Source organism: Leucoraja erinacea, chromosome 1 (assembly GCF_028641065.1).
Source record: "Leucoraja erinacea ecotype New England chromosome 1, Leri_hhj_1, whole genome shotgun sequence".
NCBI lineage: Eukaryota > Metazoa > Chordata > Chondrichthyes > Rajiformes > Rajidae > Leucoraja > Leucoraja erinaceus.
Window position 1 is genome coordinate 23,426,972 of NC_073377.1, and position 20,165 is coordinate 23,447,136.

At 43.0% G+C, this 20,165-nt stretch overlaps 1 protein-coding gene across 3 annotated transcripts in view; it reads left to right on the forward strand.

The window, feature by feature from the left end:
* Positions 1-20,165, forward strand: part of LOC129714210 (WD repeat-containing protein 7) — a 546,583-nt gene that overhangs the window by 314,275 nt on the left and 212,143 nt on the right. For all 3 annotated transcript variants that reach the window (XM_055663773.1, XM_055663850.1, XM_055663908.1), the window contains one exon: positions 621-845. In XM_055663773.1, coding sequence (XP_055519748.1) covers positions 621-845 — 225 coding nt within the window. The remainder of the gene's footprint in view (positions 1-620; positions 846-20,165) is intronic.

The window sequence follows — 20,165 nt, forward strand, 5'->3', positions numbered from 1 at the left end:
TGGAGACATGCCAAACTTCCTTAGTCTTCAGACAAAGTACAGTTGTTGCATAATTTTTTTAGGACATTTTCTTTTGATCCAGGACATACTGCTGGTGATATTTACAACTTGAAGCCACCTTCTGAATGACTTTGCTTCCTTTATTTTGCCCCACACCCTTCCCCCAACTCCACCTCCCAAAATCTTGTAATATTTGGAATATTTGTAGTTATTCTTTCAGATCTAATCTTCCTCCTACCGCTCATCAGCATCATCACAGGCACAAAGACTCAGACAACACACAAAACCATAAATTACGAGTAAATTACTCACATACTTAGCATGCAACAAAAGTGTTTCACTGTACCTCGGTAAACGTGACAATAAAACAAAATGTAACATATTCTGCAAGACAGTAAAAGATTTTGAAAGGAAAGTAGAGGAGATAGCACATCCTTTTCCATGTTACATCTATACACTGGGTTCAGGACCAGTTATCCAACATGATAATAGATGTTATCTGCTGAAATGGAACAACAGGGTATCAGACCGGAACAAATTCTTCAAAAGAATGATTGCATATTGAAATATGTGGCATATGGTTTATTGGTATACATTATCTACTTTGGTTTATATTTTAGGTTGTTTTCCTGGTTTACTTGCACATATGAAGAAATCATCATCTTCGTTTGAGGAGCGACGTAAACAGGCCACAGCTATTGTCCTTCTGGGTGTCATTGGAGCAGAATTTGGTGCTGAGATTGAACCACCAAAATTGCCAACTAGGGCTCGCAACACCAGTCAAGTTCCAGAAGGCTTTGGACTGACCAGTGGAGGTTCCAACTATTCCCTAGCAAGACATACCTGTAAGTACTGTATACAGTTTTCATGCAAATCCTTTTATTGAGCAGTTGCTAATTTTATATTACTCATGTAACTGCTGCACAAACATTTTTTTCAACTCCCTTTGCGTGTTTGCAGATCAGATTGTTGCGTTTTTGCTTTATTGTTGATGCAAAACTATGAAACTACTTTCTACTGGAATTGGATTCAGCCTAGCGTAATTATACAGGTTTTTTTCCGAAAGCCTTGGGACCAGACACTTGTCGGATTTCGGACATTTTCGGATTTCCGAATGGAAGATTTTTAGCGTAGATTAGGTAGGTAGCGCGGGCGGCTTGAAAAGTCTGGAGCAGCTGCCTCCTCCCCGGAGACCGGGAGAATCATTGCATAAATGTTAGTCAGTTTCTGGGGTTTCATGTGGTGGTGGAGTAGGGGTTGGGGAAACTTTAATTCTTTTGAACCTGGTCGGCGACTCCCAACCTCGCGGAGCTTCCGTCCGGCCGCGGGCGGGGCGGTTGGAGCTCCGACCCCGGCAACTCTACCCCTGGCTGCGCAAGCTCCAAATCCAGCGACGCTCCGCGAACGTTGGGTCGGCGTCCACAGCGCTCCGGAGCTTGCCGCACGGCGACCCTAAGCATTGCCCGTTCCCCGCTGGTATAAGCGCTGTGCGACGCCGCCGACTCCCGACATTCGTGGAGCTGGGCGTCCTGCCGCGGGCCGCGCTGGATTTGGAGCGCCTCGCAGCCAGGGGTAGAGTTGCCGGGGTCGGAGCTACAACGGCGCTGCCCACAGCCCCATTTGCCACAGCGCTGCGGAGCTTACTGCACGGCGCGTGTTTGCATTGGATAGAGTGGCCGATCGACCATTGTTGCTAAGAATTAAAGTTTTTCACCCCCCCTTTAAAAGCCCTCCAAACTAACTGACTAACCTTTAAGCAATGATTTACTGATGTTTAAGCGTCTCCCAGGTCTCCGGGGAGGAGGCAGCCGCTGCAGTAGTACAGACCTGGGTTGACCGTGGGTCGTTTCGGGTCAAGTTTGGCGCCAAACGCGAGCTTTGGTGCGCAGACGACATCTGGAAAAAAGGGCCGGTTTTCGGAGTTTTTCGGTTTCCGGAACACCGGATAAAAGGTTGTGCACCTGTACCATAAAAAGTAATCACCGTGAGCAAATAGGTAAATGTGCAGGTATTTTGATTGCAACTTTCAGCCAAGCGATGAATAACAATTAACTTGATATTTACTGGTGATAGGTATACGAATAACTAATAAGACAGTAATGTCATGGGATCATGAACATCCATATGTGCAAGCTTACATCTTCCCTGTTTTGTAATTTCACTGGAAGAAAAATACTGAAGTCGTGTCAAGAATCGTGAACTAAGGTTTGAACCTATAGCCTTAAAAATGGAAGTGAGGACAGGACCATCTCAATTAAACTGATATTCAGACACACAGATTTTCCAAAGCCTGAACACTTAACAAATTTTATTTGAGAAACAAATCAATATTGGATAGAGATCAAGCCGCCATTATGTCTTTTAACATTTAAAGTAATAGCAGGGTAACATATTGTATATGCATTATCTTACATTACAGCAAACAAAGAAGCAGACATGAGAGAAAAAAAGTCATGGCCACAAAATTATGTATTTAGGTAAATCACGTTCTACTTGTTAGGTGAGACAGGATGGACTAGTTTTCTATTTATCGGAGCAGAAAAAGCTGAGGAGGAACCTGATTGAAAATTACGAAGGGCATGGACATGGTAGGTAGTTGGAAATGTTTTCACAGAGCAGAGCTGTCAAAAGCTAGAGGAATTCATTTTGGAAGAGGTTTAGATGGGATTGGATGAAGATTTTTTTTCAGCCAAAAGGCAGCTAGAATCTGAGACGTACTACACTGAGTAGAATCGGAAACATCCACAATGTGTAGGAAATCTAGATGAACGCTTGAATTGTCAAGGGATAGTAGGCTATGGATCAAAAACTTGGTCTGAAGAATGGTCCCAGCCCAATGTCCACTCCCTCCAAAGATGCTACCTGGCCCACTGAGTTACTCCAGCACTTTGCGTTTTGCTCAAGATTCCAGCATCTGAAGTTCCTTGAGTATCCTAGTTCTAATTGAGATTAATGTAGATGGGTAATTGATGGCCGTCATGGATATGTGGGTTGAAGGGCCTGGTTCTGCAGGAATTTCAATTGTAAGATGCCTTTCATTCAACCAAAGTGACACACAATGTATATTACAAATCTATTCACAACTTAACCATACTCTTTAAATTCTGAGATTACCTAGTCAATTATTTGTGTACAGAATCATGTACTCATTCTGACATGATAAATCTGGTCACCACACTTCTTAATCTTAATCCCTCAATCTCTCCCTATGGCCTTGCAGTATTTTCACTTCAAGTATATAGTACATCTAATTCCACCTGGAAGGAACAATTGAACCTGCAAGCACCATCCTTTGATAAAATTAATTCCAGAACATGAGTAGCACCATGATTTTTATTTCTTCATGACATCCCTGGTTCTTTTGCCAATTACTTGGAATTGTTATCCTCTTGTTTTCAACTTTCTTGCCAATGGGAATATTTATCAGTTTTGTCCTTTGTGATTTTCAACGAGTCAGAAAATCAACCCTCAATCTTTTTTTCCTTGAGGGGAATAATGCCAACTTTTTCAGTTACACGGATAACCTGAAGTCGAATATCCCCTGGATCATTCGACTGAATCTTTTTCAGGGCATTCATATCCTTCCTGAAGTGTGGTGACAAGATTTAGTGCAATATTAAATGCCAAACCACTGAGCCATAGATTCAAAAGCCCCTTGTTTTGCTTACCTGCAATCAGCAAATTCAGGATGCAAGTTTTCTTAATCACTTTATCAATTTGTGTTCAAACACATGCTTTAATTAACCCTGGTCATCAGAATTACAGTTAGAGTTTTATGTTCTTTATATTGTTGCCTTCACAAATTTGGGAAGTTAAATTTCACCTTTCATATGCCCACACATTCCACCATCCAATTTCTATCCTGAAGCTATTACTATCTCCTTCATTGTTGAACATGATTCTTGGTTCTTGGTTTCTTGGTCCTCCAAAATATTCCAAATGGAATTTAAACAGGAGGTGGTGAAGGGAGGGCTTAAGCCAGAAAGGGTTATTGGGAAGAAAGAGTTACTTTAAATGTAGTTGCATCTGGTTGGGTAACTATTTAGTGGGTGGAGATTATTCCATGCTTTAATTGTGCGGGGGAAGAACGAATTGCTGTATACATCTGTCTTTGTAGCTGGGATCACAAATTGGATCGAATGCCCTCGTCTGCTCCTAATTCTAAGTTTTCAATCATGAACAAGTTTTGAATTATCTGTAAATACAATGTCATAACATCTGAATGTCTACACCATTGTATGGCCCATATCTCCCACTGGGCTCAGTTCTTACTCTCATTTATCACAGTTGGCTATGTACTGCAGCCTTCATTTGGCAAATTGTACATTCCTTAGTGTTGCCATACTGTAGTTGCCCAGTTTTCAAGGTTTTGATGTTCATCTGCTCATATTTTCTCTCTGACTACCCCTTGATCCATATTTGAGATATTCTCTTTGTTCTATCCTTCCGCCTCCCACTCTTTGCAACCTCAACCCAACCTTGTATTTTCTCTTTTCCAGTTCTAACAAAGAATCTTATACTGAGAATATTAAACCCATTTCTCGTTCTATTGGTGATGCCTAACCTGCTGATTATTTCACACATTTTCTGTTTTTTTTTTTTCCTTGTGGTCTTGCCAAAGAAACATTAAATCCTCCAGATTTTCAATAGTAACATTTTAATCCCGCATGTAATTATTTGTTGAACATATGTACTATATAGTTACAGCCACATTCAGCACACAGCAAAATCTAACTCAATGTATCTGTTTCGCATCTAACCAAGGAATTTTCCCTTGCGGTGTATGCTTAAAAGTTTATATTTAGTTATATTATTTCACTGAAAGTGTCTTGGAAAATTATGGCACAGTTGAGTCTCCAGGGAATGGAGGAATATGGATCATGTGCAGACAGATGACATTACTTTATCTTGGCATCCTGTTCGGCACAGACATTGCGGGTCAAATGGCCTGTTGCTGTGCTGTACTGTTCCTTGTGAAGGTCGGAGAGAAGCACCAGCCAGATGCAGCAAGAGTGAGTATTGGCTGGAACTGGGTGAGTCAGAGGGAAAGAAGATTTAAAAAGAACGCCGAAGGCCCAGGTTTGAGTAATTTACAAATTAGCCCTAAAGTGGTTGATTAGGTAATAGACAAAAAAGTGCAGCTGTAGCGGAGCGGCCTTGTTGGGAGCAGCCTTGGTGAGTAAAGTGCCTTGGTGAGTAAAGTGTGAGTCTTTGGCTCAAGAGTCTTAAGCAAGGAGGCTGAGGTAAGGAGGCTACACTTGTTTCGAAATTTGTAATTTTTTTGTCCACTGAAGAAGTGGCAGGCAAGTTGGTACAGTGTGTTTCTTGCAGGATGTGGGAAGTCAGGGATACAGCTGGTGCTTCTGTAAACCACACCTGCAGAAATTGTGTCCAGATGCAGCTCCTGAATAAACGTGTTGGGGAACTGGAGCAGCAGTTGGATGACCTCAGGGCCATCCGTGAAAACGAGAGTTTCCTGGACAAGACCTATAGTGAGGTTGTCACACCAAGGATCCAGGAAGAGCGAAGGTGGGTGACAGAGAACGAGGAGTAAAGGTGGAGTGCAGGAGACCCCAGTGACTGTACCTACGGAAAACAGGTACACCCTCCTGGCAGCGGATGTCACGACAAGATTGAGTGGTAGCCAGGGCTGTGTTTCCAACCCTGGTGTTGAGGCTCAACGGGGAAGAGTGACATCAGGCAGAGCTGTAGTGGTGGGAGACCCCATCGTCATAGGTGCAGACAGGAGATTCTGCGGCAACAGGCGAGACTCCAGGATGGTGTGTTGCCTCCCTGGTGTTAGGGTCCAGGACGTCTTGGAGCGCCTGCACGGCATCCTCAAGAGTGAGGGAGAACAGCTGGAGGTTGTTGTGCATGTTGGCACAAATTATATATGTAGGAAGAGGAAGGAGGTTCTGCAACAAGAATTTATGAAATTGGTGGAGAAGACTAAAAAGCAGGACCTGCAGGGTAATGATCTCAGGATTGCTTCCAGTACCTCGTGCTAGTGAAGGTAAGAATAGGAAGATTGGGGAAATGAATGTGTGGCTGAGGAGATGGTGCAAGGGGGGATTGATTCAGATTTCTGGATAATTGGGATCTCTTCTGGGGCAGGGGTGACTTGTATAAAAGGGATGGGTTGCCCCTAAACTGGAGGGAGGCCATCATCCTAGCGGGAAGGTTTACTAATGCTACACGGGAGGTTTTAGAAACATAGAAAGTAGGTGCAGGAGTAGGCCATTCGGCCCTTCGAGCCGCACCGCCATTCAATATGATCATGGCTGATCATCCAACTCAGTATCCCGTACCTGTCTTCTCTCCATACCGCCTGATCCCTTTAGCTACAAGAGCCACATCTAACTCCCTCTTAAATATAGCCAATGAACTGGCCTCAACTACCCTCTGTGGCAGAGAGTTCCAGAGATTCACCACTCTCTGTGTGAAAAAAGTTCTTCTCATCTCGGTTTTAAAGGATTACCCCTCTATCCTTAAGCTGTGACCCCTTGTCCTGGACTTCCCCAACATCGGGAACAATCTTCCTGCATCTAGCCTGTCCAACCCCTTAAGAATTTTGTAAGTTTCTATCAGATCAATCTCCTAAATTCTAGCGAGTACAAGCCGAGTCTATCCAGTCTTTCTTCATATGAAAGTCCTGACATTCCAGGAATCAGTCTGGTGAACCTTCTCTGCACTCCCTCTATGGCAATAATGTCATTCCTCAGATTTGGAGACCAAAACTGTACGCAATACTCCAGGTGTGGTCTCACCAAGACTCTGTACAACTTTTAAACTAGATTGGAAGGGGGGTGGGATATCGTGCAGGACAGAGGCACGTGAGAGGCTAGGTTGGTAGGCTAGAGGGTGGTGTGGGAAAGGTTAGTGGACAAAATAGGCAGGTGAAAGGCAGAGCGAGAAAGAAGGGTTGGTTTAAACTGCATGTATTTTAATGCAAGGGGCCTGACGGGTAAGGCAGATGAGCTTAGGGCATGGATAGGTACGAGCAACTGTGACGTTGTAGCCATGACTGAAACTTGGTTAAGTGAGGGGCAGGACTGGCAGCTCAATGTTCCGGGGTACAGGAGCTTCAGGAGAGACAGGGTTAGAAACATAGAAACATAAAAAATAGGTGCAGGAGTAGGCTATTCGGCCCTTCGAGCCTGCACCGCCATTCAATATGATCATGGCTGATCATCCAACTCAGTATCCTGTACCTGCCTTCTCTCCATACCCCCTGATCCCTCTAGCCACAAGGGCCACATCTAACTCCCTCTTAAATATAGCCAATGAACTGGCCTTAACTACCTTCTGTGGCAGAGAGTTCCAGAGATTCACCACTCTCTGGGTTGAGGGAAAAAGAGGAGGGGGGGTGCATTGTTGGTTAAGGAGGATGTCATGGCTGCGTTCAGAAGTAACTTTACGGATAGTTTGTCTAGTGAGGCTTTATGGGTGGAGCTGAGGAACAAGAAAGGGTGGGGGGTGGGGGTTTGACATACCCCCGAATAGTCAACAGGAATTTAGAAGAACAATGTGCAGAGAGACTGCAGACAGCCGCAGGTCAAATAAGGTTGTTGTAGTAGGGGATTTTAACTTTCCCAATGGGGAAAATCATAGCGTGAAGGGTTTAGATGGGGTGCAATTCCTCAAAAGTGTTCAGGAGAGTTTTTTTTAAGCAGTATGTAGAGGCCCCCACATGTAAGGTCACCTCTGTGTGGTGTCACAGGAGATGGGCAAGGTTCTAAATGTGTATTTCTCTGTGTTTACCGAGGAGAAAGACAATAGGATGGAGGAAATTGGAGCAGTGGAAGTGTCTTGAGAGCAGTCAGGGTTACTGTCGACGAAGTACTGAAGGTACTGTTGTGTTTGAAGAAATCTCCAGGGCCTGATATATCCAAGGACATTGTGGGAAACTAGAGAGGAAAGTGCAGGAGCCCGGGTTGAAATTTATGAGTCGTCCTTAAATACAGGGGAGGTGTCGGAAGACTGGAGGGTGGCAAATGTTGTGCTTCTTTTCAAGAAGGGCTGCAGGGAAAATGCTAGAGGCCGGTGAGCTAAACATCTGTAGTTGGCAAGTTAAGGGCCTGTCCCACTGACGCGACTGGCTTCGACCTTCAAACTCGAGGGCACTCGCCTGGAAAACCTCGAACTGGATCGACTGTCGGCGATGAAACTACGAGCTGGATCGTCTGCGACCGATGGCACACACACACACACACACACACACACACACACACACACACACACACATCGCAAAGGCGGGGGCCAGGGAAAGCGTGGGAGCGCTGTCTGAGATGAACAGAAAGGTAAAAGACGGCTGGCACAGTTCGGTAAGTCCTTTAGAGAGCGCGCGGGGGGGGGGGGAGAGAAAAGAGGAGATAAGGGGAGAGAAGGGGAGAGAAGGGGGGAGAAGGAGTGGAGACACTTTTAAGAAGCCAGACAATGTTTAATAAAGTTTAGCGGGCATTCTTACCATTTTTTTCTCAACGAGCTTTACCTTCGACTACCTTCGATTAACTTCAATTGACTTCAACTACCTAAAAATAGCATTATGACCTACTATGACCTACCTCGACTAAACCCACGAGTAAAAAAATATCGATTTTTTTCCATGGCGACCTTTTTTTACTCGCGGGCATTTTTCAACATATTGAAAAATATGCCGCGACCTAGCTCGAGTACGCGGGGACTACTCTCGAGCATGAAGGAGAGTTACAAAGACCTCCTAGGACCTCATGTCAACCATGCTGCGAGTATGAGTCGAGGGCAAACTCTTCTAAACTCGTCAATTAGGTCGCCACAGTGGGACAGCCCCTTTACTGGAGAGTATTCGGAGGGATAGGACAGACGGGCAGTTGGATGGGCAAGGGCAGATTAGGGGTGATCAGCATGGTTTTGTACGTGGGAGGTCGTGTCTCACAAATCTGATTGATTTTTTGAAGACATGATTAAAAAGGTTGATGAGGTCAGAGCTGTAGATGTTGTGTAAATGGATTTCAGTAAGGCGTTCGACAAGGTTCCGCATGGTAGGCTGCTCTGGAAGGTTAGATGGCATGGGATCCAAGGAGAGATAGCTGAATTGATAGCAAATTGGCTCCATGGAAGGAAGCAGAGGATAATGGTGGAAGGTTGCTTCTCAGACTGAATGTCTGTGACAAGTGGTGTGCCTCAGGGTTCAGTTCTAGGCCCGTTACTGTTTGTCATCTACATCAATGATTTGGGTGAGAACATACAGGGCAAGATTATCAAGTTTGCTGATGATACCAAAGTTAGTAGTTTTGCAGATAGTGATGATGGACGTGAAAGATTGCAGCAGGATCTAGATCGATTGGCCAGGTGGGCGGAGGAATGGTTGATGGAATTTAATAAGCGAGTTTGCAAACTCTACCTGCTGGTCCAGCAACGGAGAGACCTGTAGCGCCTCCTGGATGGTAGGAGGGTAAACAGTCTGTGGTTGGGGTGAGAGCAGTCCTTGACGATGCTGAGCGCCCTTCGCAGACAACGCTTGCTTTGGACACTCAATGGAGGGGAGTGAGGAACCGGTGATGCGTTGGGCAATTTTCACCACCCTCTGCAGTGCTTTCTGGTCGGAGACAGAGCAGTTGCCATACCATACTGTGATACAGTCGGAAAGGATGCTCTCGATGGTGCAGCTGTAGAAGTTCACCAGAATCTGAGGAGACAGATGGACCTTCTTTAGTCTCCTCAGGAAGAAGAGACGCTGGTGAGCCTTCTTGACCAGAGTTGAGGTATTGTGGGTCCAAGAGAGGTCATCGGAGATGTTGACACCCAGGAACCTGAAGCTGGAAACACGTTCCACCTCCGTCCCGTTAATGTGGATGGGGGTGTGCGTGCCGCCCCTAGACTTCCTGAAGTCTACGATGAGCTCCTTGGTCTTCTTGGAGTTAAGGGCCAGGTTGTTGGCAGCGCACCATGCTGCTAGGAGTTGGACCTCCTCCCTGTAGGCCGACTCTTCGCTGTTGCTGATGAGGCCAATCACCGTTGTATCATCTGCATACTGAATGAGCAATGAAATTCTCGATTCCAGAGAGACTCCCAGAAATAGTCAACTCCTCATCCCCCCCCAAGGAACAGGTAGCGGGAGAACGGGCTGTAACAGTGAGAGAAAGGGAGCAGATGCGAGTGGGAGACGGGAGAAAGCGCATACACACCCGCTCCTCGTCCCCCCCGTGTCCCTGTCCCCCCACCACAGACGAGCACGATCTCTCTCACTCACAAAAGCAAAAGCAATAAAAGCAACAAAATAATCTTAGCTTTTAACAAAGGAACAATAAATACACTAATTCATAGTATGAAAGCAGTATTTGTTTACCTAGAAGAATCGAAGCCGAAGGAAACTGAAGAAATGAAGGTGTATATGTACACAGATCCACTGTTTTCCAGCAATGTTTATGCAAAGTGACCTTTGACTTGGGCATGCGCAGTCAGAATACCAAACTCGCTTATACAGAGAAGTGTGAGGTGTTGCATTTTGGGATGTCGAATAAGGACAGGACCTACATTTTAAATGGCAGGCCTCTGGGTAGTGTTGGAGAGCAGAGGGATCTAGGAGTACAGGTGCATGGTTCCTTGAAGGTCGGGTCGCAGATAGATAAGGTGGTCAAAAAGGCTTTTGGCACTTTGGCCTTCATCAGTCAGAGTATTGAGTATAGAAGTTGGGAGATCATGTTGCAGTTTTTATAAGACGTTGGTGAGACCGCATTTAGAATATTGTGTTCAGTTCTGGGCACCATGTTATAGAAAAGATATTGTCAAGCTTGAAAGGGTTCAGAAAAGATTTACGAGGGTGTTGCCAGGACTAGAGCGTGTGAGCTATAGGGAGAGGTTGAGTAGGCTGGGTCCCTATTCCATGGAGCGCAGGAGGATGAGGGGAGATCTTATAGAGGTATACAAAATCATGAGAGGAATAGATCAGGTAGATGCACAGAGTCTTTTGCCCAGAGTAGGTTCAAGGTGAAGGGGAAAAGATTTAGTAGGGATCTGAGGAGTAACTTTTTCACATAAAAGGTGGTGTGTGTATGGAAAAAGATGCCAGAGAAGGTAGTTGAGGCTGGGACTATCCCATCTTTTGAGAAACAGTTAGTCAGGTACATAGATAGGACGGGTTTGGAGGGATATGGACCAAGCGCAGGCAAGTGGGACATTGTTGGCCGGTGTGGGCGAGTTGGGCCGAAGGGCCTGTTTCTACACTGTATCACTCTATGACTATGTTAATTGAACTACAAAGAAGCAGATGATGCAGCATATTTCAAGCCTGAAGGTGGCTTACTACACTTATGTACATTTTGAATGTTTTGTGAGCAATATTTTACCCAAATTCTGAATGTTTGATTGAATCAAATGGTTCCTTTCAAGGACCCTTAAGTGGTACAACCAAAACAAGAATTATTTTATTGTTCTTCCCATTTGCCAGCATTTGGAGAGTTTGATTTAAATAGCATCTGACAGTGTCAGCATTATTTGGAATGCTTTTTACATGTGGCAGCTGGCTTGAAACTGGAAATCACTCAAGCACATTTAAAACACACTACTTATCTGTTGCCGGAAACAATCTTTTGAAACAAAGCGCAACAGTTATTGAGCTTTATGGTGACTTTTGAATTCTGAACAATATATTATGTATTGCTACATTATAATACCTCTGCTCATAATTGCAAGCCACTATTCACTGATGATTGCTTTTATAATATCCATTAGTTTTACATCTAGGTTAGGATAGAGTGCTGTAGCTGTACAAATGAAAATTAAGTCTTGCATAGTGATGATATGTAGTTGCTCTTCTCCAGAAAACACACTGACCTAATTTCCTGCATTAAAATGGAGGAAGTGGATTTAAGTGTGTTCATTTTAGTGCAACCTGTAGCAAAATAATACCCTTTAAATGCATGCAAATGTGAAAGAGGGGAAGGATTACAGATATTTTATAGATGACTTCAAACATAATCTACTGGTCTTTAATTTTAGACAGTATAGCTAATATAATATTATTGCACTTCATGCATTAGATGCAAATCGGTTTAATTAAATGGTAGCTTCAGATATTGCAGCAATAAATTCGCGGGGTTTTTTTGTGTTTCTTTCTGATGAGGATAAAAGTGGGACTTTTCTAAAGATGACCGTTCTAGTGGACTCATGAGAAATATGAAAAAAATAGAATAAATAATATATTCTATGTACATAAAAGTAGGTAAACTAAGATACATAAAATTAGTTAGAATGTACAGCATAGAAATGGAGCAGTCACCCAGAAACTCAGTTTTGTTATAAATGCTCCATTTGAACTGTTGAATCAATCTTCCTCATCCAACTCAGTCAGCGAGGTCCTCTATTTGCTTATTCCTCATATGTTACTAACTTAGAGTCACATGGCACGGAAACAGACCTTTAAGCCCAACTCGTCCATGCCGACCAAGATATCCATTCTCCTCTAGAAACATAGAAAAATAGGTGCAGGTCGGCCATTCTGCCCTTCGAGCCAGCACCACCATTCAATATGATCATGGCTGATCATCCAAAATCAGTACCCCGTTCCCGCTTTTTCCCCATATCCCTTGATTCCTTTCGCCCAAAGAGCTAAATCCAACTCTCTCTTGAAAACATCCAGTGACTTTGCCTCTACCGCCTTCTGTGGCAGAGAATTCCACAGATTCACAACTCTCTGGGTGAAAAGTTTTTCCTCATCTCAGTCCTAAATGGTCTCCCCTTATTCTTAAACTGTGAACCCTGGTTCTGGACTCCCCCAACATCGGGAACATTTTTCCTGCATCTAGCCTGTCCAATCCCGTAAGAATTTTATATGTTTCTATAATTCCCCTCTCATCGTTCTAAATTCCAGTAAATATAAGCACAGTCGACCCATTCTTTCATCATATGTCAGTCCCGCCATCCCGGGTATTAACCTTGTGAACCTACGCTGCTCTTCCTCAAAAGCAAGAATGTCCTCAAATTAGGAGATCACAACTGCACACAATACTCCAGGTGCGGTCTCACCAAGGTCCTGTACAACTGCAGTAGGACCTCCTTGCTCCTATACTCAAATCCTCTCACTATGAAGGTCAACGTGCCATTTGCTTTCTTCACTACCTGCTGTACCTGCATGCTTATTTTCAGTGACTGATGTACAAGCACACCCAGGTCTCGTTGCACCTCCCCTTCTCCTAATTTGACACTATTCCGATAATAATCTGCCTTCCTGTTCGTGCCACCAAAGTAGATAACCTCACATGTATCCACATTAAACTGCATCTGCCATGCTTCTGCCCACTTGTCCAATTTACCCAAGTCACCCTGCAGCCTCATAGCATCCTCATCGCAGCTCACACTGCCACCCACCTTTGTGTCATCCGCAAACTTGGAGATGTTACATTTAATTCCCTTGTCTAAATTGTTAATACATATTGTAAATAACTGGGGTCCCAGCACTGAGCCTTGTGGCACCCCACTAGTCACTGCCTGCCATTCTGAAAAGGACCCGTTAATTCCTACTCTTTGCTTTCTGTCTGCCAACCAGTTCTCTATCCATGTCAATACCCTACCCCCAATACCCTGTGCTCTAATCTTGCGCTCGTGGGACATTGTAAAATAGTTTTTGAAAGTCCAGATACACCACATCCACTGGCTCTCCCTTATTCATTCTACTTGTTGCATCTTCAAATAAATCTCACAAGATTAGTCAAGCATGATTTCCCCTTCATAAATCCATGCTGACTTTGACCGATCCTGTCACTGCTTTCCAAATGCTCTGCTATTACTGGTCTCACCTGCCCACTTATGGTCCTTTCTTTTGCATTTAGCTGTCTAAATGTCTTAAACGCCACACTTGGAGTAATGTGTGGAGTTTGGTCATCCCATTACACAAAGTATTTGGAGGCTTTAGAGAGGGTGCTGAAGAGGTTTACCTCCCTAGATTAGAGAATATTATTTGTAAAGAAAGGTTGGACAAACTTGGATTGTTTTCTCTGGATCATCAAAGATTGAGGGGACACCTGATAGAATCATAAAGTCATACAGCATGGAACATTTCCTTTGGCCCAAATTGTCCATGCTAACCAAGCTGCCCCATCTAAGCTAGTCTCATTTGTCTGCATTTAGCCAATGTCTCCCTAAAATCTTCCTATCCATATAGCTGTCCAAATGTCTATTAAATGCTATTATACCTGTCTGGACTACCTCCTCTGGCAGCTTGTTTCATATACCCACCACCCTTTGTGTAAAAAAAGGTGTCCCTCAAGTTCCTAAATTCCTATTCCCCTCTCACCTTAAACCAGTGTACTCTTGTTTGTGATTCCCCATACTGTGGGCAAGAGATACTGAGCATCTATTCCCCCTCATGGTTTTATAAACTTAAATAAAATTACTCCTCATCCTCCTATGCACCAAGGAATAAAGTTCTAACCTGCCCATCTGGATTAGCTTTTTCAAGCGTTTTGATGACCAAGTATAATTTGTCCAGTGTTCTGATGGTATTGGCTTGAGGCGTTATATAAACCATAGTAGAAGGTATGGTAGAAAAAGCCCTCTCAGTAGATAAAAGGGACCACGTTTTATGAAGGAGATATTCCAGGTCAGGGGAACTGAATTTCAATTACTTTATATCTTATAAGAATGCAGTGGTTTGGTTTCATTTTCAAAGAATAAATAGCCATTATATGTATTGCTTGAAGTCAAATGCTCTACTGAGCTTTTAAGCAGGTATGATGAACAAATTGTGTAAGTGACTAATAAACTAACAAAATAGGCTAAAGCATGTAGAAAACATGGAAATCAATAGATTGGAGAAAGATTAAGTTCCAAAATAATGCAGATAAAATAATAAATGATTATTAAGTAAATAAGTAACATGAGAAATCATATAACATCACCCCAAAAAGAAAGTTGCCAAATTGAATTTTGAATTGTTGAGGTCTCCAAATAATATTTTTTTTGTTGTTTTTTTTATATTTTCAGCTAATATCAGCAGTAACTGATTGATCGTTATCAAATAGGATGTTTGGATTTATTTGATTTAATACTGCATCTACAAGCTCTAATATGAAGTCATTTAAATTGGGCATCAATCTATTTATTTAAGTCTTTAGTTCGAACATAATTAAAGAATAAAAAGCAAGTGTGAAACAGCATACAAAAAAAACAAGAATATTTATAAAGTGTCATAAACAATATCTATAAATAAATGAAATTGTATGTGTCCAAAAAGGAGCAGGAAGAAGCCAAAGCTTATTAATTCCCACCCCTTATTCAACTGCTTATAATCTATATTACTAAATCTCTGTTCTTGACCGCTTTTGGCCGTCTGTGCTGCGATTTCCGAGAGATTGCCGCCACCTATGGCCGTCATTTTTGGCCACCTTGCTCAGAGCCCCCCTCCGCCGCATGTGTGCCGAGGATTTTTCCCGTCGATGCAAAATGACAGAGATATTAATGTTTTTACAAAATTTCCCATTCTCTCTGCTGCCCCCGCTGGTGGCAGGGGGGAGGGACTATAAAACCAGGAAGCGGTGTGCCTCACTCACTCTTCAAGATGGAGGAAGGCAGAGGATCACGTTTCTCTGAGCTGTGAATAACACTGAACACATGTCTACTCAAATGTGAGTGCCCTTAGTGGTTCTAAAACGCTTGCAAAAAGTGCCTGTTGGTTCTAAAGCTTGCAAAAACAATGTCTATTGGTTCTAAAGCTTGCTAAAGCTTGCAAAAAATGTCTATTGGTTCTAAAGCTTGCTAAAAAAAATGTCTATTGGTTCTAAAGCTTGCAAAAAAATGTCTATTGGTTCCAAAGCTTGCAAAAAATGTCTATTGGTTCTAAAGCTTGCAAAAAAATGTCTATTGGTTCTAAAGCGTGCAAAAAAAAATGTCTATTGGTTCTAAAGCTTGCAAAAAAATGTATATTGGTTCTAAAATGCTTGCAAAGGTGGGAGGGGGAGGGACTATAAAACCCAGAAGTGGTGTGCCTCATAGTCTCTTCAAGATGGAGGAAGGCAGAGGGTCATGTTTCTCTGAGCTGTGAATAACACATGTCTACTCAAATGTGAGTGCCCTTAGTGGTTCTAAAATGCTTGCAAAAAGTGTCTATTGGTTCTAAAATGCTTGCAAAAAAAAGTCTATTGGTTCTAAATGCTTGCAAAAAAGTGTCTATTGGTTCTAAAATGTTTGCAAAAAGTGTCTATTGGTTCTAAAATGTTTGCAAAAAGTGTCTCTTTTGGTTCTACAATGCTTGCAGAATGTGTCTTTTTTGGTTCTACAATGTTTGCAAAAAGTGTCTCTTTTGGTTCTACAATGCTTGTAAAAAAATGTCTATTGGTTCTAAAGCTTGCAAAAAAATGTCTATTGGTTCTAAAGCTTGCAAAAAAAATGTCTATTGGTTCTAAAATGTTTGCAGATAGTATCTCTATTGCTTCTAAAGTGTGTGTGTGTGTGTGCGTCGTCTGTCTGTGCGTGTGTATGTATGAGTTGCTGTGTGTGTAAGTCTGTGGATGAGTGTGTGAGTGTCTGTGTATGAGTGTGAGTATGTGTGAGTGTCTGTGTATGTGTGTGAGTGTGTCTGTGTATGAGTGTCTGTATGTGTGTCTGAGTGTGTGTCTGCGTGAGTGTGAATATCTGTGTGTGTGAATGCGTGTGTGTGTGTGTGTGGAGAGCCACTAAGAGTGCATGGGGGAGATGGACAGAATGCGTGTGGGGGAGGGGAATGGCATGGCGCAGAGTGGGGGGGAGAATGGAAGAGGGGTGACTGAGTGAACTGCCACCACCAGCTGTGAGTGACTGGGCTGCCAGCCCACCAGCCATGAGTAAGTGAAATGCCAGCCCACCAGCTGTAAGTGACTGAAGTGCCAGCCCACCACCCATGACTTAGTGAACTGCAAGTCTGACTGACTGACTGAGCTGCCCGGCCAGAGTGACTGAGCTGCCCGGCCAGAGTGACTGAGCTGCCAGCCCAAGAATCCATTCAGCCCACAATGTCCATACTAGCCCTCTGGAAGCCAGTCCCTTTGACCCACAACACACATACTAGCGCTCCAGAACCCCCCCCCCCCCCCCCCCACTGGACAGCAATATTGGAATTGGTGGGGAGGTGGAATATTGCGTTGGGGGACCAGCCCTCCCGTGTGATGCTGGGACCCAACGGGTCCCACTTAGTCTAGTTATCTTATACAAATTTAGCAGCTGTATGTACACCATATGTACACCAGCAGCTACAGTGCATTCAGAAAGTATTCGGACCCCTTCACTTTTTCCACATTTTGTTACGTCACCGCCTTATTCTAAAATGGATGAAATCCATTTTTGTTTATCATCCATGTACACACAATACCCCATAATGAAAAAGCAAAAACAGGTGTTTAGACATTTTTGTAAAGTCATTAAAAATAAATAACTGAAATGTTACATTTACATAAGTATTCAGACCCTTCACTCAGTACTTTGTTGAGGCACCTTTGGCAGCGATTATAGCCTCAAGTCTTCTTGGGTATGATGCTATAAGCTTGGCATACCATTATTTGGGTAATTTCTCCCATTCTTCTCTGCAGATCTTCTCAAGCCCTGTCAGGTTGGATGGGGAGCGTCGATGCACAGCTATTTTCAGGTCCCTCCAGATATGTTCTATCGGGTTCAAGTCCGGGCTCTGACTGGGCCACTCAAGGACATTCACAGACTTGTCATGAAGCCACTTCTGTGTTGTATTGGCTGTGTGCTTAGTGTCGTTGTCCTGTTGGAAGGTGAACCTCTGCCCCAGTCTGAGGTCCTGAACGCTGAGGAGCAGGTTTTTATCAAGGATCTCTGTACTTTGCTCCTTTCATCTTTCCCTCGATCCCGACTAGTCTCCCAGTTCCTGCTGCTGAAAAACATCCCCACAGCATGATGCTGCCACCACCATGCTTCACCGTAGGTACGGTTTTGGCCAGGTGATGAGCGGTGCCTGGTTTCCTCCAGACGTGACACTTGGCATTCAGTCCAAAGTGTTCAATCTTGGTTTCATCTGACCAGAGAATCTTGTTTAGGAGCCTTTTGGCAAACTCCAAGCGAGCTGTCATGTGCCTTTTACTGAGGAGTGGCTTCCATCTGGCCACTCTACCATAAAGGCGTGATTGGTGGAGTGTTGCAGATATAGTTGTCCTTCTGGAATTTTCTCCCGTCTCCACAGAGGAACTCTGGAGCTCTGTCAGAGTGACCATCGGGTTCTTGGTCACCTCCCTGACCATGGCCCTTTTCTCTCGATTGATCAGTTTGGCTGGGTGGCCAGCTCTAAGAAGAGACGTGGTGGTTTCAAAGTTCCTCCATTTAATAATGACGGAGGCCACTGTGCTCTTCGGGACCTGCAATGCTGCCGAAATTGTTTTATACCCTTCCCCAGATCTGTGTCTCGACACAATCCTGTCTCGGACGTCCCCGGCCAATTCCTTCGACTTCATCGCTTGGTTTTTGTTCTGACATGCACTGTCAACTGCGGGACCTTATAAAGACAGATGTGTGCCTTTCCAAATCGTGTACAATCAATTTAATTTACCACTTGTGGACTCCAATCCACTTGTAGAAACATCTCAAGGATAAACAATGGAAACAGGATGCACCGAAGCTCAATTCTGAGTGTCACAGCAAAGGGTCTGAATACTTATCTAAATGTGATATTTCAGTTATTTATTTTTTAATTACTTTGCAAATATTTCTAAACCCCTGTTTTTGCTTTTATATTATGAGGTATTGTGTGTAGATTGATGATAAAACAAATGAATTTAATCAATTTTAGAATAAGGCTGTAACGTAACCAAATGTAGAAAAAGTGAAGGGGTCTGAATACTTTCTGAATGCACTGTATATGTACACCAAATTATTTACATTTATACACTAATCAAATATTTACAAAGCCATACAAAAAAAGAGAGAAAAAAAGAAAAGAAAAAACCCTCAAATACTATACAGTATTATTTAACCAGATAGGTGAACTTCAGTGGATGTGACTTTAAGAATAATAAATTGGTATGTTCAAGATATCCAACGTTATTGATAATTCCTATTGCTCTTTTTTGTAATGTGCATAACGGCTGTAGGTTGGTTTTGTAGGTGTTACCCCATATCTCCACACAGCAACTCAGATATGGCAATATGAGTGTATTATACATAATAATGTAATTTACAACGTATCCATCTCATGTAAGCTGATCATTATCAATAATAATTGTACATCTCTGGTAAACGAACAATAAAGCGGGTTAATATACAATCTGTACAATTACTTAATTGGGCTCTTGGATTTGGATCCAGCACTTTTTTTTGAGAATGTGATTATTTTGCCAGTTGCCTGTAATAGATCCAAATCAAATGACTTGAAGATCTTCAACTCAGTAATTTGATTCAGGATGCAAAAAGCACCTTAATTTGGTGCAGTTCAATGCTAATTTAGTAAATAAAAACATTTAAGTTGGTAATTTGATTTGTTGCACAATGGAGGAAGTTTAACTTATTTTTCAGTACCTGTGTTGATGTTGATGATAGATGTATTCTCCAGCAGTGACACTCACACACAAATATAGCTAACGGACCTGTTTTCAGAAGAAAGATATAAAGAATGACAAGTGGTAGGTATGTTGCAAAGCTGACCTGAAGCGTCGCTGGAAATCTGTCCCAGCCCGTGTGCGCGATTTTGGCTCCGTTTAGAGGGGGGCGGGTTTAAAACGCGATTTTTCACTAGGCTGTTCAAATCGAGGTTTTTCAGCCTAGTTAATTATTAACGAAAAATCGCTGGAAGATTCCGTAGCTGGAGCTATTTTTAGTTTTAAAGGCTTTCTATACTTGTTATAGTAGGTTAAAAATTAACCTCTAAACCCCCGACCGCCGGCAACCAGCCGGATCTCATACAGCGGACAACAGAAGGTAGGCTGTTTATTTTTACGTTAAAAAGGGCTTCTTAAGATCCCTTTATACAAAGTTTAAAGTTGCGAGTAGCTAATTTTGGGCCCATTATATCGCGCAGTATTTTTCTGGGCATTTGGGGGCACAAATCTAGCGCAATGTGAACGTTCTAAACCAGCGCGTTCACAGGATCCCACTAGAAAGCTGATTTAAATGGACTTTAATTTACAGCAATTGAACACTAAATTCCTTCCATTTGGCCTATAAATTAATGTAAATGAGACTTAAAAATCATGTTTTATTGTGAA